We start from the raw sequence: 24782 nt of genomic DNA on the forward strand, positions 1-24782 counted from the left end.
TCTGTGGCATGTGGGCCAGTGAGGTCTCTGGGGGCTCAGGCCTGTCTTTGGAGCTGTGCTTTGGAAAGTCTCATTTTTCTGTAATTATACAGGAGATTTCTATAGTAACGATCATGCTGCCAGGTCCTGTGGAAAGCTGGTTACCAGGCTTCTCCAGGGAGTCTCAAGCCATGGGGAAGTGCTCTTCCTCCTCCCTCAGCCACCAGACGGGAGTGAAACCCTCCCACGGAACTTTAAAGATAGAGAAAGCGTCAAATATTCAGGGGTAATGATGAGCAGTTAGACAAGTTTCCAGCTCCGCAGACATTTCATAGGTAACCTCTAAGATCTGAGTGTTGTGTTGGGTGGTGATTCTTTCCTTAAAAAAGCCAGACAGAGCCCTTACCTGTTATGTGCTCTCAACACATAATCCTCCTGCCTCAGCCTCTCCAGTGCTGAAATTACAGGCTACCTACCACATCAGTTTTGTGAGGATATCATTTAGGAAGCTTGAGATTTGTTTGAAGGGGAGACTTAGTCATCCTTGTATTTGTGCCTATAGTGAGTGTGTCCCTGTGTGCCTGTAGTGAGTGTGTCCCCATGTGCCTGTAGTGTGTCCCCGTGTGCCTGTAGTGAGTGTGTCCCCGTGTGCCTGTAGTGAGTGTGTCCCCGTGTGCCTGTATCGAGTGTGTCCCCGTGTGCCTGTATCGAGTGTGTCCCCGTGTGCCTGTAGTGAGTGTGTCCCCGTGTGCTGTAGTGTGTCCCCGTGTGCCTGCAGTGAGTGTGTCCCTGTGTGCCTGTAGTGAGTGTGTCCCCGTGTGCCTGCAGATCTCTCTCTTTCTCTCTCTCTCTCTCACTGTTTTACACCAAACCTGAATTTGTGTTTCCCCCTCGACTTGTAACCACTTTGACCTCAGTGCTCACGTGATGTCACTAATTCAGCTGGTTGTGATGTGGATGGAGATGGACTGGAGTAGCGAGTAGAGCCTCACCTGTCCCGTACCCTGCCTAGAGCATAGCACCTAGCTGCCACCTTAGTGCTTAGCTGCAGCACCCTGTGATGGTCCCCGTACCTTCTCTTCCTTTCCACTTCCTGCTCCCCTTATCTCTGGTTTCCATGCAGATGCTGATATCAGGAGGAGTGCGGTCTCAAACGGCAAAGCATCCATCTCCCAGAACTTGTGAGTGTTTTTCCATTCATTTTCATAACCTTGGGGTACATGGAGAAACGAACTCGGATCACGGCCCGTGGTTGAGAAAGGTCACGGAGAAAGCCATCCCGTTTCAAGAAGAGGCAGGGTTCGATGATGGCCCTGCCTGGTGGTGGCCGTGCAAGGGGAGAAAGACCTCATCTCTGAGAGGTGCAGTAGCAGTTAGAAACAGGCAGAGTGTCCCTTCTGCAGTGAAAGAAACTGAACTTGAGAGAAAGGAAAATACAAAACTCTTAACTGCAGTACCACCCGATGCTGGTAAGTGAGATAGGGCCTTGTCTGTAGTCTCAGGACAGTGAAGAAGAACAGCAGTATTTTTTCCACAGTGCATGTGTGTCAGGCACTGAGTGAAGAAACGCAGCAGACTCTGGGTGCAGCTAGTGTTCCCTGAGCGGTCAAGTTCAGGCCTGTGGTCTCAGGCCCTGAAAGGAAGCGCCACTCTTCCGACTTCGTGCCCTTAGCTCCCCTCCGTTCTCTCCTTCCCAGCTCCCATTGCTTCCTGCACTCCACATCTGCCGAGGCAGTGGCCATGGGGCTCCTGAAGCAGTTTGAGGGCATGCAGCTTCCAGCTGCCTCGGAGCTGGAGTGGCTGGTTCCAGAGCACGATGCCCCACAGAAGGTAGGCTCCTCCCACCCACTCTTCCCTGGGAGCCCAGGAGCCTGGGACTCTCTGGTCCTGTGTTCCTTTCTCACATGGCCTCAGTCTAGAATGAAGCTGTGCGTCTGTCCTTATTTGTGGACACCGTTTGTGAAAGTGTGTTGAGTGAGTGAATGAATGAGTGAATGAGTGAATGCTTGCTTGCCTAGGACTTTCCTAGAAGTTGCTCCTTCACCGTCCTCTTCCATGGAAAAAAAACTCATGTTTTGTGGCCAACTTTTAGACACTGTGTGAAAGTGACTCATTCGAACTTTTCTTTGCTCTGTAGTTGAATCTTTTAAGGCATGAGGCACGCTGGTGTAGTAAAGGCCCTGGGAAGTATAGGGGCAGCATCAGCAATGGGTGCCAGCTCCCTAGAATGATGTTTTTATTTGCTTCTTGGAACTCAAGGTCCTTGCTTCTAGTAGCCTGGTACCTACTAGTTTGTTTTTAAATCAGGGTTCCTTGAATGCTCAGGCTGTGGTAATTCTGAAATGTGTTTCATTGTCTCTGCTTTTATGGTGGCCAGAAGGGCTAACCGTATGCGTCCCCCAGACTGTCCAGGCCAGCTCACACACACTTTTCCCTGCAGCTCCTGCCTATCCCCGACTCACTGCCCATCTCACCGGATGACGGGCAGCATGCGGACATCTACAAGCTGCGTATCCGTGTGCGTGGCAACCTGGAGTGGGCTCCACCCCGGCCTCAGATCATCTTTAATGTCCATCCAGCCCCGACGTGAGTAGCCAGTGCCATCCATGCCCTTTGGCAGAAGGGTTCCCCCTCCTCATGAGAGCAAGCTAGCATCTCACCTCTTGTCTCCGCCTCCGATTGTGCATTCCCCGTAGTTCTGTGTGTTTAAAAGCATAGAAAGAGGATTCTCCATTTTATTTTGTTCTTCAATTCTTTTGGCCCTTCACTTCTTTCCCATACCTATCTGGATCCCCATTCCCCACCCCGAACCCCACCTTTTAAATCAGCATTTCCAGATTGTTGCCTTTCTCCCAGTACTTTGTGAGCTTACTAGGTTTTCTTCTGTTCTTAAGATAAATGCTTTTCTCTCCCATTGTTCTTTCCGGGTTATTATTCCTCATCTCTTGCATTTACACAGAACTGTGGTTCATATTGAGGATAATCAATCACTGCCATAGCCCAACTCTGTAAGTTCTAACCTCACAGGCCCTTACTTTACATTAGTTCTCCCAGTAGAAATGAGTTTTGTCTAACTCTAAAGTTGGTGAATTCTCGGCTCTCCCATCCCTAACAAGAGTCTTTATATCATCACCCTTTACACCTCTGAGCCCTGGGTAGCTCCCGTCTGCTAATCCCCTCTCCTTCCTCTTTCTGCAGGAGGAAGATTGCCGTGGCCAAGCAGAATTACCGCTGTGCAGGATGTGGCATCCGGACTGACCCTGGTAAAGCTTTGTCCTCTCCCGTGCCTGTCAGAGGTAACCTCGAGGAGGTGACAGCAGATATGGGCAGAAGGAGAGAAGGGCCTGGTGCAGGAGGGGAGGCCTAGGCAGGAGTTGGCAGTTGTGGGGAGTTACCTGAGGGGCCAGTTCACCACCAGAACCACAGCCTGGGGACACTGGCTCACTGCGGCCAGGTTCTTAGAGACAGGGTCTCATCAGCTCTGGCAGGTTTGGGTTCTTGGTGGCCTCCAGGGTGGGATGCAGGAGCCATAGCCCTCATCATGTGGGGTTTCTCCAGCATTAGACATTCACACAGAAGTGGCTAGGAGCCACTTGGTCCCCCCTGCTTCACAAGGCAGGTCCCCAGCTGCTGGGTGCAGAAGTCCCATCCAGCCTTTGGCTTTCCGGGGTCCTAGATTACATCAAGCGGCTGCGGTACTGTGAGTATCTGGGCAAGTACTTCTGCCAGTGCTGCCACGAGAATGCCCAGATGGTCGTCCCCAGCCGGGTTCTGCGCAAGTGGGACTTCAGCAAGTACTACATCAGCAACTTCTCCAAGGACCTGCTCCTCAAGATCTGGAATGATCCTCTCTTCAATGTGCAGGACATCAACAGCGCCCTCTATAGGAAGGTCAAGCTGCTCAGTCAGGTCCGGGTAAGATGCCTGAACAAGCCACGTCACAGGTTCACACCTCTCCTCTCCTAGTCTCTGCTGGTGCAGTTTCCTTACCTGACCCCACTTCCTGTCACGGCACCATTCACGTTCTGTATACTTCCTTGTCTGTCTGTTTTCCAGCGCTGGGGTTCGAGCCCAGCACTGGTACCCATAGTACCAGCAAGCCCGAGCTCTACCACCAAGCTCCATTTGCGCAGTTCCCGGGTACCTGTCCTGCCAGAGTCTCAAACCTCCCAGCAGCTCTGGGTAGCCGTAGGTAGCACTAGAAAGCGGAAACCGTTTCTACACTCACTGAGCACAGGAGTGGGAATTTGAATCCCAGAGTTCTGTGCGGCTGCCAGTGTGTCTGAGTGAGCATACTGACCTAGGAGAAGGGCCTTCCCTCGCCAGAGGTGACTGGAAGTGAGTTGTTGAAGCTGACGTTGTTGACGGAGAGGTGTGAGGGCAGCCCAGCTCTGGCTACTCCATGCAGAGTTTACAGGCACCCGCTGGCCCTTCTAACAGGTCCTTCTCTTTCCTCCACCCCCCTCTTGTCTTCAGCTGCTGCGGGTTCAGCTGTACCACATGAAGAACATGTTTAAGACCTGCCGACTGGCCAAAGAGTAAGTCTCGCGGAGGCCGGGAGTCGTCTGGCCTCCTGTTGGCTCTGAGAGGAGCATGTCCCAACAGTTGGCTCTGTTTTCCATGAGGAAGGGTGTGCAGCAATGTCTCAAAGTAGTGAATGGGAAGCCGTGGCAGGAATTAGATCTGTGTCCCCTCTGAGGAGGACTGTCCAGGGCCAGACACCACTTTCCAAGCTCACTCTGCAGGGTTTAGAAAGAAAACACTTCTGTCCTTCAGGTCCATGGTGTGGGGAAGCTGGGGTAGCCTGGGATACCTGGGCTGGCTGAACGTCACCCACCCCCATGAGCTTCTCTCTTGCCGAGTAAGGATCTTTGTACGGTCACGTGCCATATGAAATGTTTATTTCCAAACCCCCGCCCCGTCCCCCCTTCCTCTCATTTCCTGTAGGCTTTTGGATTCCTTTGACGTAGTTCCAGGCCACCTGACGGAGGATCTCCACCTGTACTCACTGAACGACCTGACTGCAACCAAGAAGGGGGAGCTGGGGCCCCGGCTGGCCGAGCTCACCAGAGCAGGAGCTGCCCACGTGGAGAGATGCATGGTGAGGAAGCCTTGCTGTGCCATGCAGCTGAGCCTTTGCCTGGGGCTTCGTGGTGGGCCAGGGTTCTTGACATTGAGCTCCAGAAACTTGATAGGGCCAGTTGACACTGAGAGAAACCAGAGGACGTGCTGTTGGCTGAGTGGGTGCGCAGCAGGACCTCTGAGGAACCCGGGTTAGAGGAGGAAGTACTGGGTGCTGAGGCAGGAGGACTGTCAAGAAAACAAAAATAGGAAGAGTTAGGATGGGAGTCATTGCTGGTGTTGCCCCGGGCAAGACTGAGCAGCCTTCCCTGGAGGGTCGCCACACTTGGGGAGGACCCTTGACCGGAATCTAGACCTGGTTTCAGTCAGGTTCCAGGCAGTTCGCTGGCTGTGGAAGCCTGTTTTTTTCTTTCCGAAGTGAAGGGAACACTTAGATGAACTGTCCCCTCCTCTTGAGCTGCTGAGGGCTGATGAAATGGCTTGTTTGATGGCATTTCTGTAAACTCTATTTACAAATGTAAGTTATTACCCTTCATGGTAGATCAACACTCTTGGGAAATGATGCTTTTAGATCTGCCCATCTCAGCTGCCCAGTCTGTGATCCTGTGGTGGGGTACGGGTGTGTGGGGTGCGGGTGTGTGTGGGGTGCAGGTGTGTGTGGGGTGAGGGTGTGTGGAGTGCGGGTGTGTGGGGTGCAGGTGTGTGTGGGGTGAGGGTGTGTGGGGTGAGGGTGTGTGTGGTGAGGGTGTGTGGGGTGCGGGTGTGTGTGGGGTGAGGGTGTGTGGGGTGAGGGTGTGTGGGGTGAGGGTGTGTGGGGTGCGGGTGTGTGTGGGGTGCGGGTGTGTGGGGTGCAGGTGTGTGTGGGGTGAGGGTGTGTGGGGTGAGGGTGTGTGGGGTGAGGGTGTGTGGGGTGCGGGTGTGTGGGGTGAGGGTGTGTGGGGTGCGGGTGTGTGGGGTGCAGGTGTGTGTGGGGTGAGGGTGTGTGGGGTGAGGGTGTGTGGGGTGAGGGTGTGTGGGGTGCGGGTGTGTGGGGTGCAGGTGTGTGTGGGGTGAGGGTGTGTGGGGTGAGGGTGTGTGTGGTGAGGGTGTGTGGGGTGCGGGTGTGTGTGGGGTGAGGGTGTGTGGGGTGAGGGTGTGTGGGGTGCGGGTGTGTGTGGGGTGAGGGTGTGTGGGGTGAGGGTGTGTGGGGTGAGGGTGTGTGGGGTGAGGGTGTGTGGGGTGAGGGTGTGTGTGGGGTGAGGGTGTGTGGGGTGAGGGTGTGTGGGGTGAGGGTGTGTGGGGTGAGGGTGTGTGGGGTGCGGGTGTGTGTGGGGTGAGGGTGTGTGGGGTGAGGGTGTGTGGGGTGAGGGTGTGTGTGGGGTGCGGGTGTGTGTGGGGTGAGGGTGTGTGTGGGGTGCGGGTGTGTGGGGTGAGGGTGTGTGTGGGGTGCGGGTGTGTGGGGTGAGGGTGTGTGTGGGGTGCGGGTGTGTGGGGTGAGGGTGGGTGGGGGATATACTGCACTGTGACCTACCTGGAGGGTATTGTTTTGGGAAACACCTTGACTTTACCTCTCATAGTAACTACTAGTGGTACATTACATGCTTCAAGATAACACCACTGCCCAGGCTGGGTGACAGATTTGAGGCCCTCTTCTCAGAACCGCCCCTTCCTCTTGCCTGTTCGCCGAGGGGCTCCAGTGGCAAGGACTTCCCGAGCCTGTGTCTCTTGTCCTTGAGTTTTGTGTGATGGTGCCCAGCCCTGACTCGGCTGCCATGCTCACAGGTCCAGCCCTGGACCCCACAGACAGTAGGCCCCTTCATCCTGCTCAGTTTTATCTGTGGTTTGCTTCTTCCGCTCCGAGTCCGCCCTTGTGGGCCAGGCCCTCACTCTGCTACCATCACTTCCCTCCATAGCTGTGCCAAGCCAAGGGCTTCATCTGTGAGTTCTGCCAGAATGAGGATGACGTCATCTTTCCTTTCGAGCTACATAAGTGCCGGACCTGTGAAGGTGAGGATGGTGATATTTTATTTGTGCTGAAATGTGATTTTATTTGTATGTTAATAAAGTTGCCTGGGGATCAGAGCTAAGAGCAAGCCATTTAGCAGAAGTCCGGCGGCGGTTTTGGCACATGCCCTTCATCCAATGACATGGCAGGCAGAATCTCTGTGTGTTCAAGGACACAGCCAAGCGGTGACCCGAACCTTTAATCTCAGTACGAACCATAGAGACCTGGAGGTCTGTATAGACAGGCAGTGACGAGGAGGTCATGTGGTTGGGTTTAGAACCAGTGAGAAGGCAGAACAGAAAGGCAGTAAAAAGACAGGACACAGGAAGAAGGTCTCTCTCTCAGGGGAAGGACGGCAGCACGTGGTAAGATAAGGTGGTCTTAGCTCTTGGCTCCTGCTCGATCTCTGCGCTTTGAACTCGTTATTTGGCTGTGTTTCTTAGTTAATAAGACCGTTTAGAATTACATCTACAGGTGAGGATGGATGCTAGCTGGCATTGAGACAAGCAAGGCTGGACACAAAGTGAATGTATCACCTGACAGTCCTCCGTTAGCAAGAGTATGGTGTGAGGAACTCCACCACCACCTGAGCAGGAGCTATGGGGAGAGGTGGCTGAGGTGGTAACTTGCCTCCAGCCTGGGATAAGACAAGTCATTTTCTTCTCTCTCTTTTTCCACCTGAACAGAGTGTAAAGCGTGTTACCATAAAGCTTGTTTCAAGTCTGGAAGCTGCCCCCGGTGTGAGCGGCTCCAGGCCCGGCGGGAGTTACTGGCCAAGCAGAGCCTGGAGTCCTACCTGTCTGACTATGAAGAGGAGCCCACGGAAGCCTTGGCTGTAGAGGCCACCGTCCTGGAGACCACCTGAGGAATGCACCTCAGCCCTTTGTCTGAGGGGCTGGCTAGAGGCAAACGAAAGAGAACTGAGCCACACCTTCGAGGAAGGTGTGGGGCCTTTTTTAAATATATCGTCATTGTTTATGACTTGTCTGCTGTCCAGGTGTAGACAACCTTTCTTGGTTGATGGGTCCAGTCCGTTGTGACAGATATCTGTGAGCATTGGGTGTTTCCGTCAGGACTGCCACTTGGACTGCCTCTCGTCAGGGGAACGGACAGCGAGACCCAGCTCTTCTGACATGCTTGGCCTGTTCCACGAGGCTCACATCTGGTGACAGGTGCAGCTCAAGGATCATTCCCACACTTGACTTAGTTCCACAGCTTCTGAGCCAGGCCTTTCTCAGTCAATGATCTTCACCTTTGCTGCTGAAACAGGAGAATGGAACTTTCCCTGTCCCAGTCCTGAAGGAGTTAAGACTGCGCCCTGAGGCAGGGAAGAGAATGGGGCTGCATGGTGGTCGTTCTGTCCGACCTATTAGGCATTTGGGGGCAGGTAAGAACGGAATCATTATTGTTCTAGACTCCTCAGAGACCTCAGGGAGGCGAGCATGACTTCCTGTTTCAGGTATTCCAGGCATAGGTGGGCACGAGCTGGCTTGTGTCCTCTGAGGGGCCTGAAGCAACGGACAGAACTGGGTCTTAGGCCAGGCCCATTTGTAGCCAGCACCACACAACAGTGGGGCTGCAGCTGGTGCCTGAGGAGATGTTGTTCAGATAAAGGATAATGGCCGCCTCTTGGGTATTGAGACTCTCGGCTGACTAGCTTGAGTGCAGGTGCACTCCAAGCTCAGGCAAGTCCCTCATGCCAAGCTGAGGCAAGGATAGAAACTCCACCCACCACCTTAATGGTGGGCCCCTGTCTGCTCTGTATGACTGTGTGACCATTCTGGTTCTGAGTAAAGGTATGACCCAACTCCACTCTCTGTCCCTCCCCCCAGAGCTGGGGCCCTCCCGTTGGCTGATCTCTTGCCTTAGTTTCTTTTCTCAGAGTTGGGAGAAGCCTGCCCACTTCGGAGCATTAGCGACCTCAACAGTTTGTGAATGTTTCTGTTTGCCTTTCTGCTGTTTACGCACCTAACTCCTCAGCCTCGGTAATGTATGTTGACTCATCTGTTTCCTATTACTAATTTTAACAGACCCCTCCCTCATCACTCAATGTGCATTCTATGGCGTTTCCTAGACTAAGCCAGACACACGTTTGCTGTGGCGTTGGAATTGCTGCAGCGCCTAACCTCCGTGTGAACACTGGTCAGGGTTGCGTCTCAGAGCCTGGCAGTTGTGTGAACTGATGTCCACAGTGCTTTTGTTCCGGAACTGACTTCTTCCGCCCGCCTGTCTCCCTGTCTCCTTGTACTTGGTTGCTAGTAAAGTAATTGGCCCGGGCACTGCCCCCAGAAGCCAAACACAATTGCACGTGGTTGGTGAACGCTGACAGGTTCTGAGCTGGAGGGAACAGGGGTGTCCCAGAGAGACAGAAGGGACGTTGGTGTAGCAGCCACACTGAGCTCCAGCAGAGCAAGAGGAACATGTCAGAACTGGCCAGTGGTGCAGTTCCTCCACCTCACATTTGGGAGCTGACACTGGGCCAGATGACCAGGACTGTTCTCTCAGTTGGCGGTCACACCAAAAGCCGAGGCCAGGGGCAGTTTTGAAGGGCTGGCTAGAAACTCCCCTTCCTTCAAGGAGATTTAGGAATGATCCCTTCAAACTCAAGGGTCACTGAGTCAGACCTCGGATTCAGACTCTGACTCCAGTTCCAGTCTGTGGCTGACTTCCCGTCCAGCTGCTCACTCCAAGTCACCACACTGGAGGAGACTGCACTCCCTGTCAGCACAGGCTGCAGCTGACCTCAGCAACCTCACTGACTTTTCAGTTTCCCCACCCCTACCCCTGTAGACCACATATCTTCTAGTGACCCCGAGGCTGCTGTCATCACCGTCCAAGTGCGTGTTTATTTATTGGGGAGTCGGGGAGAGGGACGGAGGGGTGTTGTACAAGCACTTTGTCACTTAACAGTATCTGAGAGTCCCCTGCGGTGGGGATTCAGAATGCACTGAAGAGGACTTGCTCAGAGGTGAGGTGAGGCGGAGGGAGCATCCTCTCTGTACAAAGGGAAGCATTTACTCCTGAGGTGGAAGCCCCGCGCTCTGCCCTTAGGAGGCTCTTACCAGCTCCCTCTGCCGAGGGTTGAGAGCTTTTGCTGAACTAACAGAAAAGGAGCAAGGTCTAAATAAAAACCTCTGTTTGTGTACAACTTGTGTTTTGAACTGGATTTTCACCTGCTGTAATTCGTGCGCATCCTAACATGGCCATCTTTAATAAACTAAGGAAATTAAATCTTGCCCTGTATTTACCTGCCTTGATGACTGTGGAATGCTATTATGTCTCTACTGAAAAGCAGCCATGTCTGAAAATTACCCGCGTGGTTCTGTGGCGTCTCCTTCACATGACTGTGTGTGTTAGTTTTTCATTATTGTTGTTATGGTTGGTTTTTAAAGACAGGGTCTCAGGCCGGGCGGTGGTGGCGCACGCCTTTAATCCCAGCACTCGGGAGGCAGAGCCAGGCGGATCTCTGTGAGTTCGAGGCCAGCCTGGGCTACCAAGTGAGTTCCAGGAAAGGCGCAAAGCTACACAGAGAAACCCTGTCTCGAAAAACCAAAAAAAAAATAAAAATAAAGACAGGGTCTCACCGTGTATCCCAGACTGGTCTCAAACTTGGAATCCCCCTGCCTCTGCCTTCCTAGTGCAGGGATGATGGGTACACACTGCAGTACACTGGCTCTTTAGATGTCTCATTCCGATCCCCCACCACTGTCTGAAACCAACATTTATCTCTACAAACCTAACCATTAGTGACTCAGATTTGAAAACTAGTTGGCTTTGACTTCCTCTGAATCGGGTCACGTATCTGGCTAGTCAGGCATTATCTCCTCCCCACCACCTGTCCTTTTCTTTAAATGTATCTCGTTACGTTCTTCCCCCCCCCCCCCCCCCCCCCCCCGCTCCCACACAAGTGCAGGTTCTCTCAGTGGTCTGGGGTCATGTCCGTTTCTTGTTCACTCACTTTCATCAAGTATCAGGTACCCACTATATACCAGTTTCTGTGGTAGTCTGTGGGGCTAGAGCAGAGAGCAGAGTGGAGACAGGCCCCTGCCCATAAGGAAATGAAACACTTGTGTGGTATACATTGCATAAAACACCAGTGTGTGTATAGTCAGCCATGTGTGCCTGCAGGTCTTGAGAGCAGTCGATTAAAATGCTGGACATGGTGACATATACCTGTAGTCCTAGCACTTGGGGGGCTTAAAAAGCCAAAGTATTGAGAAAAAAAAATACAGTAAAAGCTATCACAAATTTAAGAACACACTGTAGTAATTATTTCCATTATATTAGATATCATGAGCTATATAGATTGTTTAAAATATACAAGTGATATGGATAGATTACATGCAAATACTAGGCCATTTTATATGAAAGACTTGAGCGTTGGTGGATCTTGGGAGCCCTACACCCAGTCCCCCAAAGCTCTGGGGATGGCTGCAAAGGAAAAGAGCAGATGCTCTTTAAAACAAAACCAGGACACCGAATTGAGGCCAGAGAAAGGGGAAGCCCCCAAGAGTGATTCTGCAGCTCTTTCCCCAAGAATGCGGCTCACAGGATGAGGACATCTCTAGGCAGGAGCTGGCATGTGTGGTTAGCCTCAGAGAGGAACTGGGGCTAGAACCAGAAAGGACTGGTTGATTTGTATTTTTATTTTTTTGTAGCTCACACTGGCCTCCAACTTGGGAGTTCTCCTGCCACAGTCTCCAGAGTGCTGGGTTTACAAAGGTGTACCATCACAATCAATTACAGTTTTATATTTAAAAGAAAATCGTGTGTAAGTGTGATTGTGAACGCAGGCACGTGCATTCACAGCACCTATATAGGTCAGATGACAACCTTGGGGAGTGAGTCGTCCCCCTTTGTTGAGCTGGGGTCTCTGTAGTTTCTGTCATGCTGCAGACCCCAGGCTAGAAGGCCCTCAAGCTCTGGGTAAATTTCCTGTCTCTACCTCCCATCTTGGTGTAGGAGTGCTGGCTACAGATAATGCACACCGCCACATCCAGCTCTTTCCATGGGTTCTGGGGATCAAACTTGAGTTTGAAGCATGGTTTCCAAGGATTAAACTTGGGTCGTCAGGCTTTGGAAGCTATTGCTATTCCTTGCTGAGTAATTTCCCTATAACCCCCACCCCCCTTTTTTTAAAGACAAGGTCTCACATCACCCAAGTTGCTCTCAAACTTGCTGGATAGCTGAGAATGATTGAACTCCTGATCCATTTGTACCTCCATCTTCCCAGTGCTGGACTTACTGGAATATGTCTCTATTTCCAGCAATTTTAGGATTTGTATTGAGAATCTGTGCAATAGACAACATGTTTGTGTTACCCCTAAAATTCACATTGAAGGCTTTATCCCAATGCAATCTTCATATAGGGCCTTTGGGAGGCAAATGGGATCATTAGAGTAAAGCCCCATGATGCACCTTATGAAGAATGCCAGGAGGCTGGGTAGCTCTTTCTGTAGGTGCTACAGCTCTGAGGGGAAAGGTATCTCCAGTGCAAGTGTTACAGCTCTGAAGGGAAAGCTAGCCTGGCATCTGGGAGCCAAGGGATATCACAGAGTCACATCACACAACAAACCTCACACAAGAGCTGAATTGGGAAAAACACGAGAGGCCGAGAGGCAGCAAAGAACTGAGTGAGTAGCAAGTTTTATAAAGGGTTCCTCGAGGGACGCAGAGTTCCAGGGTGGGGATTGGTGGGATTTCAAACCCCAGAAGTGAGCTCAGACCTTTTACCCTATGCTTTTCATCATGTGAGGGCACAGCACAAAGAACTGTAAACCAGAAAGAGTGTTCATAGTCACCAAGACCCAACCCTATTGGCATCCTGATCTCAGACTTCAACCTCCAGAACATTGAGAGAATCTTGATCATGTTAGCCACCCAGTTTATGGCACTGTTTAAATAGCAGCTCAGTCTAAGCCAATGGGAAAGCCACTGAAGAGTTTTATTCAAAGAAGTGAGTGACTGGTCAAAATGTCATCATCCTCTGCAGAGAAAGGGCAGACAGCGGGATGTTCTCCTGGGGAGAGGGCTCTAGTGAGCTCAGAGGAGGTTGTGTTGAACTGGACTAATGTATTGAGTGCCATTACCACCTCATCACTATGACCCTATATGAAGACAGAGCCGGTCTGTTCTGCTCAGGTCTGTCTTAGCATGTTTAGTCAGAGAGCAGAAGGTTGGGAAGAGCATATTTCAAAAGATAGGGCAAAGGACAGAACCTCAGGGGAGTCAGGGACGACTCGGGAAGGGCAGGGACCAAGGAAGCCCAAGACTCGTGGTTTACAGACTTTCACTTGAGCCTTCAGCTGTGCTGAAGACTCACCCCCGAGTAACAGGGACACCCCAAAAGAAAGGGAACTGACCCGAGCAGCCATCCACGGCGGCATTGGCCATGCTACTTGCGCGTTCCTATGGCCTCCACTGTGTGTAGGTGCACCGGATCTGTAAGGCCAGAGAGAGCGGCTGATCAGTACAGCCTTCAGGCTGAGGTAAGAGCCAACCCTACTTCCTTTCCCTTGGAACTTTTGGTTTAGAATATACACAAATGAATACTGCTCTTGTGCCCTGATCAACTGCAGATCCCTGCTCTACCCCTGCCCAGGACATCAAACTGCTCATTTTTAAGGCGATAGAAGCCGCCATGTGGCTCACATCTTGCCCACCTCATGAGCTTGAAGTTCTTGGCAGCAAGATGAGGGTGGTTAGGAAGGAAACAATCTACCCAACACAAGCAAGGAGTATAGAGGACTCGGGTGTGCTGAACACTGCAGTTCTGCCTTGCCCGGTTAAGCCAAAAGAAACCATGCCGATGTCTTGAGAAGGGAAAGGAGGCCCAGGCAGACAGAGCCCACTGTCCCTTTTGCTGGCTGTCCCCTCCCATGTGGTTACTGGGGTCCTATAGTCAAGGGGATTAGCTAGTTTTCCTCCCAGCTGTGTATCTGTGCAATTATTTTTAATTATGAATTTATAGCTTAAAATTAATAAATCTATCACTAATAAAACTATACTAATTTTTAGTGTATTTTCCTTTTATGTGTCTTTTCATTCTCAGCATATTTTTACATGATTATAATCGTGTAAATACAGTTTTTGAGGGTAAAGCAGTGGTGGGTGAACAAGGTCTAATGTACCCTAAGCCTGCTTTACTGTGGAGCTGGAGGTGACCTTGAATTTCTGATCCTCCTGCCTCCACACCTTTCACGTACTGGGGTATCAGGTGGACCTCACCTGTCCAGCTTGTGTGGTGCTGAGTGTGGGAGTCCAGCTCCCACTTTTTGAAGTGTTCTTAGGAGGAGGAGGAGGAGAGAGGGATAAGAAAATATTAGATAGAAAGGGAGACCTAGCCATCTAGAAGAAAGACAGAAACACAGGATAGCTTCGGGAAGGCCTGGATCAATACCCAATGGTCTCAAAGATTTATTCAAAAGCCTTCTTATAACATGCCAAGGAGGGAGGCAAAAGACCTCCTCCTTGCAAGATCAAAGCACACTGTACAGCCAAGTGTAGACCCTTCCAAACACCTGGTAAACACGCCCATGACCAAATCATCTCCTTACGCAGCCCTGCTGGGTAAAGCAAGCTTAGATTCTCTGACCCTGAGTAAGTTCTCACTAGGAAACCTCTGTGGGCTCCCACAGCTGAGGATGAAATTTGGAACAAAGCAATGGCCCAAATGGTGGTTATTCTAGCTTGGCAGTGAGACCACCATGCCAGCTAGACTCTGGGAGTGCTATGTCCTAGCCTCCATCTCCAGACTGTCCCTCCAATTCATGATGTCAGGGGCTTCCCTTCGGATTTCTTCACTCTGCTTGTGTTATGTGGAGTCTGCTCTATTACTGGAAATGAAGAGCCCTAGTACATACAATGAGAGGGCACAATCATTCTTGTGCACATGCCAAGGGAGCCCTGGCACGCACCAGGAGAGGCAAGAGAGCCCTGAACACACCAGGGCAAAAGTAAAGGTAGTATCCGAAATCAGCCACAAATTTCAAAAATATTGACTTTGCTTATCCAACTTAAAGTGATCCAAACCACCTGTGTATGATATTTTCATGTATGTGTTCGTAACTGAGTGCCTGGCTGACGTTCCTGCCTTTTAGGAATTTACTATTTAGTTATTAAGATAGGAACACATAAGTAAAAGTATTAGACATGAAGAGCTTTCTGTGTCCTGGGCACTACTCTAAATTATTTATATATGGATGACTTACTAACCCCCCCAAATACTCTTTGAAGTAGACAGAATTATCATTTCTGCTGTACACAAGTAAGCAAGGTACAGAGAGTTTAAGTGACGTGCTTACCACATCCCAGCTGGCGTTAGTGGAGCCTGGATCCACACACACATGGCCTGGCTCCAAAACTCCACTCTTAACCACTATGTTAGCCAAGATGAGTGAAAACACCGAGTTCCAAAAGCCAGAGAAATGGGCAGTGAGTGCGGTCACGCGAGACAGGGGAAGTCCTGTGCCAGGGCTGATTCCTCAGACTTTGTGGGATTTAGATGGCAGATTAGCCAGGATTCTCCAGAAGATCAGACCTGATAGAATGGATAAATATTAAAGGGGGGTCACTAGGGTGTCTGACATCATTTGGGCTGGGTAGGCAAACAATGGCTGTCTTCATAGTGGAGAGGCGAGAACCCAGTATCCATCAGTACAAAGGGCTGGAGGCCTCAGCAATTCCAGTCTGGTACTGAAGCCTGGAGGGTTCCTTGGACCACAGTGGAGGTCTGAAGAGACTGTGTTCTGATAATGAGTGGAATGTAGAGTGACGGTGGCCACGAGGTGACTGACGTGCCAGAGAGACACAGAGGTGAAGCTTTCTCCTTGGACTCCACTTTTCTGGACTGTCGCTGGAAGATGCCGCCCACATTTAATATGGGTATTCCCACTTCAAATAACGTAGTCAAGAAATCCCTTACAAGAATGTGCCCATCAGCTTGTCTCAGTTTCTTCCAGTGCTTTTAACACCCTCGTGAGTCCACCCCTTGCCAATTTGATACCCCATAACATCTCCTTCTGTCATGATCAATTTCCACATGAAAACAGCATCAAAGTCATACCCCTCCCCCATATGACACAACTATCCCACATACAACCACACACACACACACACATACACACACACACACATACACACATACACACACACACACACATACACACACACACACGATTTCAATTCATACCCCTCCCCCATATGATACAACTATCCCACATACAACCACACACACACACACACACACACACACACACACACACACACACACACACACGATTTCAATTCATACCCCTCCCCCACATGATACAACTATCCCACATACAACCACACACACACACACACACACACACGATTTCCCCTTCAGAACAGGTGGTAAAGTCTCTCAAGAAATGCGTAGGCTTTTAGTGTCCCAGAATTGAAATATAATAATATAGGTTTACAACACTCAACTCCGGATATTATCTTAATTGTTGTTACATTGCTTGATAAACACAGGAAAGAGAACTCAAGTGCCTGCTTACTCTGTGTGAATATATGACCAGCATAACCTTAACAGAGCATAATGTCAATTATAGCCCTCCTTTTTGGAACTGGTCACGTGACCTTAGCTGGTATTTATAACCACCTTTTCCTACTATCCATCCGGTATTTCCTCCACCCTCAGCAAGCACCTCAGTGGGTCTTGGTTCTTTATCCGGAGAGGTGGGTGACCCCTACCTTCATTTGTAGAAGGCCTGGACCATAAAAAAAAAAAAGACCATTCCATTGTTCTGTCAGACCAGCTGCTTCAAGATGGTGGGGTACATGGCAAGACCAGTGCGTTCCGTGAGCATGGGTCCACTGGGGCTCCTCTTCGGCTGTGAAGTGAGTTCTTTGGTCCAAAGCAATGCGTGAGAGTGGACAAGGCGTTCTGTAAGTCCAGGGACAGTAGTTAGCATAGAAGTACTACAAGCAGGAACGGCCAATCCATAGCCAGAGCAAGTATCTACTCCAGTGAGGAGAAAGTGTTGCCCTTCCACGACAAAAGTGGCCCAATGTACTCCATCTGTTACCAGATCACTGGATGCTCACTCTGGGGAATGATGCCATATCAGCTGCTCAGTCTTTAGCCAGGCTCAGCTGTAGCCAGGGCAGCCTAGGTGAGAGGAAGTTATGAGAGACCATGCAGAACCTCCATGTCTACGACCATGGCCATTTTGATGATCCCTGGGCTCACCGGGGCAATGACAGGGATGGCCAGGGAAAGAGGCTGATACTAGCAGTAGGATGGCTCATCCTGTCCACATGGTTACTGAACTCTTCCTCTGCTGCAATCACCCTCTAATCAGAATTCACATGGGACACAAGCCTCTCCATGTCCTTTCCACATTTGTAGAGATCTATCCTCCCCAAAATCGGTTCCAAAGAACCATGTGGTCAGGCTCGTCACAGCAATGGCCCCACTTCTCAGTGCCAATTTCCTATATCCGTTCCTTTTCCTGTTGCTGTGATAAAATACAAAAGAGGGGGAGGGGGTCCTTATTCTGACTCACAGTTAAAGGTACAGCCAACCATGGCGAGGAAGTCAAGGCAGGCGGGAGCTTGAAGCATCTGGAAGCATCTGGGGAAATCATGTGCCTTGAACTCACAATCCTCTGGTCTCTGCCATCTGAGGGCTGACATCACAGACCAGCCTGGCCCAGTCCAAACAGAAGCTAATGTCTGCCCCCAATTCCTTCTTCCTATGGCTCCTATAACACACGTAAGAAGATCAGCACACATCTATAGCAACCCCTCCACAGCTTGGGGGATATCACGGGGCAGGGGGTGGAGTGTTCTAGCATGCTGTCTGGCTGGCATGGCATGGCCCTTGTACTTTTGAACTCCTAGCAAATGTGATCACCTGTACAAAATCAGGCTATCATTCCACCGTGGAGCGAGGAGGGGTTGGCTCATGAAGCCTCACTCCCCCTTGAGGAATTACTAATCAACTAATAAAATAAATCAATTAAAGGTTCATTCTTGAGACTGGTTGATGTCTCTGGTCATCTTTCTTTAGCTTAAAAAAATATTGTGTCTATGTGTCTGTGTGTGTGCACATGGGTGTATAGGCGTGTACATGACACACTGCGTGTATGGAGGTAAGAGGACACTTTTGGGAGTCAAGTCCTTCCTCCGCCACCGACATTGAGCCTGGGACTTCGGTGGTCACTGTCAGTCTTGAACTGCAAGTCCCTTTACCCACTGAGCCTTCTTGTCAGCCCTCTTTTTTCTTGTAATGTATGTTTTAAAAGAATGAGGTAGAATGTGTGTGCATGTACCTATACAGTTGTGAAGGCAACACCGACGCCATCTTAGAGAAGAGCCACCATCTCAGACCACCCGCTGTACTCAGTTCCAGGAAGGACCTCAGGAATGTGCCATGACAACTCTAACAGACACAGGGCAGTATGCTCCTGCAGACATTCTGTCTGAGGTTTATGGCCCTTGAAGATATCTAGATAATCCTGCTGAGCAGCCCAGATAATCCTGCTCAGCAAGTTGTGGTTCCCCACCAAAAGTCCAGTTCAATAGCTTCAAATATGGTTTCGCTCCAAAAGTCTAGATCAATAGTGATTTCAAAAAAATCGCTTTGCCCCACATCCCTTCTACCCAATCCCAAATTGCCAAAGCATGTAATTCCCGGCTTTTGGTTTTTCCCTATAAAAACTGTCTATCAGCCGGGCGGTGGTGGCGCACGCCTTTAATCCCAGCACTCGGGAGGCAGAGCCAGGCGGATCTCTGTGAGTTCGAGGCCAGCCTGGACTACCAAGTGAGTTCCAGGAAAGGTGCAAAGCTACACGGAGAAACCCTGTCTCGAAAAACCAAAAAAAAAAAACAAACAAAAAAAAACCTGTCTATCCCTGGGCTTGCAGCTGCTGCTGCTGCATTTCCCTCCACCTGCCGAGCAGTGGCCCAGGTTCGAACCTGACAACAAAAGGACCCTTATGTGCTTGCATCGGAAACCAGCTCCTTGGTGGTCTCTGGGGGTTTTGAGAAACGGGTATAACACAGTCAGCTCTGCATTTTTATTTACTCATACCCTATTTGGTCCAAATGGAATTTTGAATGGTTGGTCATTTTACAGTAATTGGGTCTTTGATCCACCCTGAGTTTGTAGAACACCTCTAAAGAGGCACTTAGCTAAATTTTTCAGCTTTAGAAGATAAATGAGAGGAAAGAGGAAGGATGGGCTGGGTGTGCCCCAGAAAAAGGCTTGGCTTGGGGCAATCAGAAACAGTAAAGACTGGACAACAGGCAGGTGTGGTGGGGAGGGGTGCTGGAGTGGAGTGGGTGTAACTGATGGAAACAGAAGTGGGGGAGGGGCATGAGACGGGGGAGAGGAGGTGTGGAAGCTACAGAGGTCCCTAGAGTAGGAGGAAGTTGAGCCTGGTGGTACAGAAGAGGGCATTAGATCCTCCAGAGGTAGACCCAGGCTGATCTCTGTGGGTTCAAGACTAGCCTGGTGTCTGGTGTACATAGAGTTCCAGGACAGTCAGAGCTACATAGTGAAACCCTGTCTCAAAAACGGGGTGTGGGGGGATAACTGGTCTGTGCAGTGAGTTCCAGGACAGCCCAGGCTACACAGAGAAACTCTGTCTCAAAAAAAAAAAAAGGCAACAAAAAGAAAGAAAAAGAAAAGAAAACAACTCCGCTCCCCAGAACTCCCCACCCCCAAAATTTTCCAGGCAGTGATGGCCCACGCCCAAGGAAGAGGCAGGAGGATCTCTGTGAGTTCAAGGCCAGCCTGGTCTACAGAGTGAGTTTCAGAACAGCCAGAGCTACACAGAGAAACTTTGTCTCGAAAAATGAAAAAAAAAAAAAAAAATTGAGTAAGATCTATAATCCATTGAGTTATTGGGTTTTGGGGCGCCTGCCCCTCACAAACAGCTGCTCCCTCATGTACTTCTGGAGGATGGCTGCTATGCAGAGTCAAGCGCTGGGGTCACATTCCAGGGCTCACCTGCAGCTGAACCGAAAGCTCAGACGCCTCCTCCCTCTCCCAAGATCCAACCCCATCCACCCTCGCACTCCCCCACCCGCTCCTGCTCTGTCTCTTGAGGCTTAGCTGCTCAGCGGAGGCTCCTTTTTATAGCTCCGGCTCACCCTAAAGTTAGCCAGGAATGCACAGGCCCTCCGTCCCAGGCACTCCCTCTACTCCAGTTACCAGAAGGTCGCAGTTATGGGAGGCCACCGTGCCAGGGTGCCTGCCCCAAACTCTGACCACGCAAGTCACTTTAAGCAACACAGAAACTTGGATCCTCTGTATTTTCTTCAGATATAAAAAGCCCCCCAGAACGTGCACTTTCCGAAGCGCGGGAGGCACCCACCTGACTCCTTGGAAAACCGTATAAAAGCTGTCCCTTGTTGCAGAGGGTCAGCTGTGTCGTTAAAAAACGAAAGCCTGCCACTTCCAACCGCCAGCTTGGTTTTCATTTTTCATTTTTCTTCTCGTTTTTTGGGGTTGGGGAACGTGCAGCTCAGAGGACAACCCGCGGGAGACAGTTCTCTGCTCCCACCGTGGGGTCCGGGCTTGTTAATAAAGCTTTGTCTCTCACTCTGGAGTCCTCCGTGCAACGGGGCGTGGGGGGATGGGGGGCGAGGGGTGGGGGGCCGGCACTGTTGCTCCGCTGCAGCGTTTCCTACACGCCCTCCAGCCTCCTTCATCTGCCGTGGCCAGAGTCCAGCCCTCCCAGGTATCCAAGGTGGTGATAGTGGCTACTTTTTGTTTGTTTTTTTGAGACAGGGTTTCTCTGAGTAGCCCTGGCTGTCCTGGAATTCTGTAGACCAGGCTGGCCTTGAACTCATAGCGACCCACCTGCCTCTGCCTCCCAAATGCTGGGTTTAAAGGCGCGCACCACCACCACCACCACCTGGCTCAGAAGGTGGCTCGCTCCTCTTACACATCTTTCTCCTCAGCCCTTGCTGCCCTGCAGTCCAGCACCTTGCCCACCACCCCATCAGTCCCTGCCCCTCTTTCCCATCTACCCCTTTCTACATTATCCCAGGTCATATCTCATGGGCCTCCCAATTTCGCTGTCAGGGCTGGGAAAGGATGCACACAGATGCCAATTAGGCTACTCTTTAAGTCTTGACCTCACCACAGGCTGGTAGGTTTCAGGGCAAAACAATACTGTCTCTAGAAGGCTCCTCACTTTTGCATTTTTCTCTTAAAAAGATTTCTTTTATTATTTTCAAGTATGTGTGTGTGTGTGTGTGTGTGCATTGTGTATAGGGGTTGGGGAGCTGACCGAGGCCAGAGGCATGGCGTCCCCTGGAGCTGCAATTCACAATCAGCTTTGAGTTACCAATGTGGGTGCTGGGAACCAAACACTTCTGCAGAAGCCCAATGCAGTCTTAACTCCAGTTCTGGGGGATCTAACGCCCTCTTCTGGTCTCCACAGGTCCTGCAATGTATGTGGTGCATATACATTTAGGCACCAGTCATATAGACACATAAAAAAAACTGAATAAATAAATAATATTTTAAAATTACAGTCTCTCTTAAGCCGGTTTCCCTCCCAGTTATTTCCTCTTAAGGGCCAAATTCCTCCAAAACAATGATCATAGTTTTTGCCAACTTCTGAACATCTTCTACCTTCAATTAAGCCAAATGCTACTTCCTTCCTGCCCCCACTTCACGGGAAATATGCTGGCCCGAGGGTCCCTGTGACATCTGGAGGGGTTACCCGAGTGGACTCTTCTCAGTGTGGACCTTCCTTAACACCGCTGCAATGTTTGAAGTGGCCCAATGCTGTCCCCTTACAGCCATCTCCCCTAGAGAAGACACTGTCCTCGCCTGGCTGGTGGCGCCATCTGCTGGTATTCCTGGTGTTATAGTCCACTTGTTTTCTCTCTATTCCTCTCCCTGGGGTCTTTAGCTCCTCCAAGGCTGGCATCCCGGCCAGGTGGGTGGAGCGTAGCCCCAAGTTTCTCCACTCTCACCTGGCCCCGAGGTCCTGCAGCCACTTATAAAATAATCACTCAGAGGCTTAATATTAATTACAAACTGTATGGCCTATGGCTCAGGCTTCTTGCTAGCTAGCTGGTATAACTTAACTCAACCCATTCCTATTAATCTATGTATCACCTCGCTCCTTAAATGGCCAGTCAGCGTCTCCCCCAACTCTCCTTTCTTCTCTCTCTATCTCTCTTGGATTTTCCTGCCTGGCTCCATCCTGGCCTGCCATAGACCAATGCAGTTTTACTTATTAGCCAATGGGAGCAACACATATTCACAGCATACAGAAAGAAATCCCACAGCAGTGAAGAGATAGTCAACTAGACAGATAGCAACCCCTAAGTCTTTGCTTCTACTGTGTGAAAAAAACCCACACTGAAGTCAGCATGATGACACCCACAGACTTCTGGGAGAAGCAAACAAAGATTTTCCTCCATGCAAATCTCCACAACCCAAGGCCCTGAGGACACCAGTGTCAAGGAATTCCTCTAGATGCTGAGCTAGCTCACTGAAACATGAGTATTATGCCTGCAGCTGACATTGCACTTAATATTTATGCTTTCTCCCCAGTACTGGGGGAATAAGGGACGGATGCCCACTCTCAACACTACAATTCAAGACAGTGAAACAAGTTCTATCCACTCCAATAAGGTGGGAAAAGGAAATAAGATGGATCTCTGTTTGCAGTTGACATGATTATGTAGAAAATCCCAAGGAATTTGTTTCTAAAAACAAATAAATCTAGAATAATGGGGTGAGGCCCACAGACACCTGGTGTATGACTTCTGACCTCTGAGGCTGTGAGAAGACAAATCTCTTCTGTTTATTTTTGTTTATTTATTTTAGAGGACAGATATCACTAAATCATAGCAGTCTTGGCCAGTTTTCCATCCTGGCCTCAGCACTTTATAAAATTTATTTATTTATGTATTTTTTTAATGTATGAGTGCTCTGTCTGCATGTACACCTACAGGCCAGAAGAGGGCATCAGATCCCATTATAGATGGTTATGAGCCACCATGCACCATGTGGTTGCTGGGAATTGAACTCAGGACCCCTGGAGGCAATGCTCTTAACCGCTGAGCCATCTCTCCAGCCCATGGCCTCAGCACTTTTAAAAATTATCAATACACCACTATGTTTTCACCTGCACATTGCAGGAACCCCAACAAGACACCAAACAAATAGAAGTTTGATTCCTTGTCATCGCAAGAGCCCCAAGGGAGGCTCATCAGTTGATAACTCTGGGTCGGCTGCACAGAGATTTCTTGGGACCCAGGCCCCTTCCACCTCTGCTCTGCCAGGCTCAACAATGCTGTCGTTTGCTCTATCCTGTGTTGGCTGCCTCCCGATTGCTGTTGCCACAACCCTGGACGTGAAAATCGAATGAGGACAGGAGGGGGCCGGAGAGAACCCTCGGAGGGTAAATAGCTTGCTCTGCAAGCCTGACAACCTGAGCCTGAGCCTCAGATCCCATGGTGGAAGGAGAGAAATGATTCTCAGAACCACGTGGTGGCATGCATGTGTGTGTGTGTGTGTGTGTGTGTGTGTGCATGCACACACAAAGCATAACTAAAATTAAAATTTAAAAAGCATAAATAAAAATGTTAAAGACACAAAGAGGAGAAAGGGAGTGCTATACTAGGGTTCTCCAGGGAAACAGAACAGATAGAATTTATGTATATTAAAAGGGGATTTATTAGAATGACTTACAGGCTGTGGTCTGGCTAGTCCAACATGGGCTGTCTCCTGATGGAAAGGTCAAGAATATGGTAGTTGTTCCATCCACGAGGCTGGATGCCTCAGCTGGTCTTCACTCTGTGTTGGAACCAGAAAGAAGTGGACTCTGATACCATCGAAGGAACGCCCCACCAGCAGGATAGATGAGCTTGCCAGCAGGAGTGAGGGCAAGCAGACAAAAAAGCAAAAGCATCCTTCTTCCATGGCCTTTTACGTGAGCTGCTACCAGAAGATGTGGCCCAGATTTAGGGTGGATCTTCTCACCACAGGAAGCTAACAGGTTGGGTTAGGAGTGGCTATTTTCTGTCGTGGGTACCCACCATCCCTCTTAAAGTGGATCAGAGATTAAATGTGGCATTCAGAGATTGGTTGGAACCTTCTTGGGCCAAAGATATAACCAGTTGCAAATCTAGTTAGTCATTTTCCAAATGTCCAACAGAGTCAATTCTTTGCATTTTTAAACTATGAGCTAAGGGAAAAACTCTTTATCCCTTAACCTTGAAGTGACTTTCCCTCGGCCCTCTGTGGTTGTGTTAGAACGGCAAGAGCTCTGCCAGGCTGAGGCCTCTGCCAACTTTGCCAGGGAACAGAGATGTGGTTGATAGGACTGCTCTTACTATTTCCCTCATTTTGACTGAGATAGCGCTGGACAGGGAGCTGGGGGACCAGCTCTATCACCTCAGTCTTCATGTTAAGCTGTGTGAACCCCAAGTGTCCCTTGTTTTCCCAGGCCTCAGTGCTCTTGTCGGTAAAATGGGAAGGTCAGACACTCTCTGAGGTCCGTGGCACCTCAGCCACTTTGGCATTTCCGATTCTTCCTGAGCTTGGAGTCACAGATGTAAAAATGACCTCTGTTTAGGTAAGCTAAGCCGCTGGAATACCTGTGCCACGCGGCCGGCCATGGTGCCACCTCTTTGCCAATTACCAGGTGTCACCTGGCTCCTCCTCTGTGTGCGGACACCTGGCGAGCTCTCTCAAGTGGGTGGCTGTTGAAGCTGGGCCTTGATCGCTGAG

The 24782-nt window shown here is 50.2% G+C and overlaps 1 protein-coding gene across 1 annotated transcript in view; it reads left to right on the forward strand.

Moving 5' to 3' along the window:
- Rubcn (rubicon autophagy regulator) overlaps positions 1-10276 on the forward strand; it is a 57870-nt gene extending 47594 nt beyond the window's left edge. Inside the window, exons 11-19 of the mRNA XM_059277299.1 lie at positions 1103-1160; positions 1677-1809; positions 2420-2565; positions 3178-3242; positions 3656-3894; positions 4456-4517; positions 4927-5080; positions 6954-7047; positions 7732-10276. Of these exons, the coding sequence (XP_059133282.1) occupies positions 1103-1160; positions 1677-1809; positions 2420-2565; positions 3178-3242; positions 3656-3894; positions 4456-4517; positions 4927-5080; positions 6954-7047; positions 7732-7910 (1130 nt within the window). The 3' untranslated portion in view covers positions 7911-10276. The remainder of the gene's footprint in view (positions 1-1102; positions 1161-1676; positions 1810-2419; positions 2566-3177; positions 3243-3655; positions 3895-4455; positions 4518-4926; positions 5081-6953; positions 7048-7731) is intronic.
- Positions 10277-24782: the final 14506 nt, after the last annotated feature.

This window comes from Peromyscus eremicus, chromosome 12 (genome assembly GCF_949786415.1).
Source record: "Peromyscus eremicus chromosome 12, PerEre_H2_v1, whole genome shotgun sequence".
NCBI lineage: Eukaryota > Metazoa > Chordata > Mammalia > Rodentia > Cricetidae > Peromyscus > Peromyscus eremicus.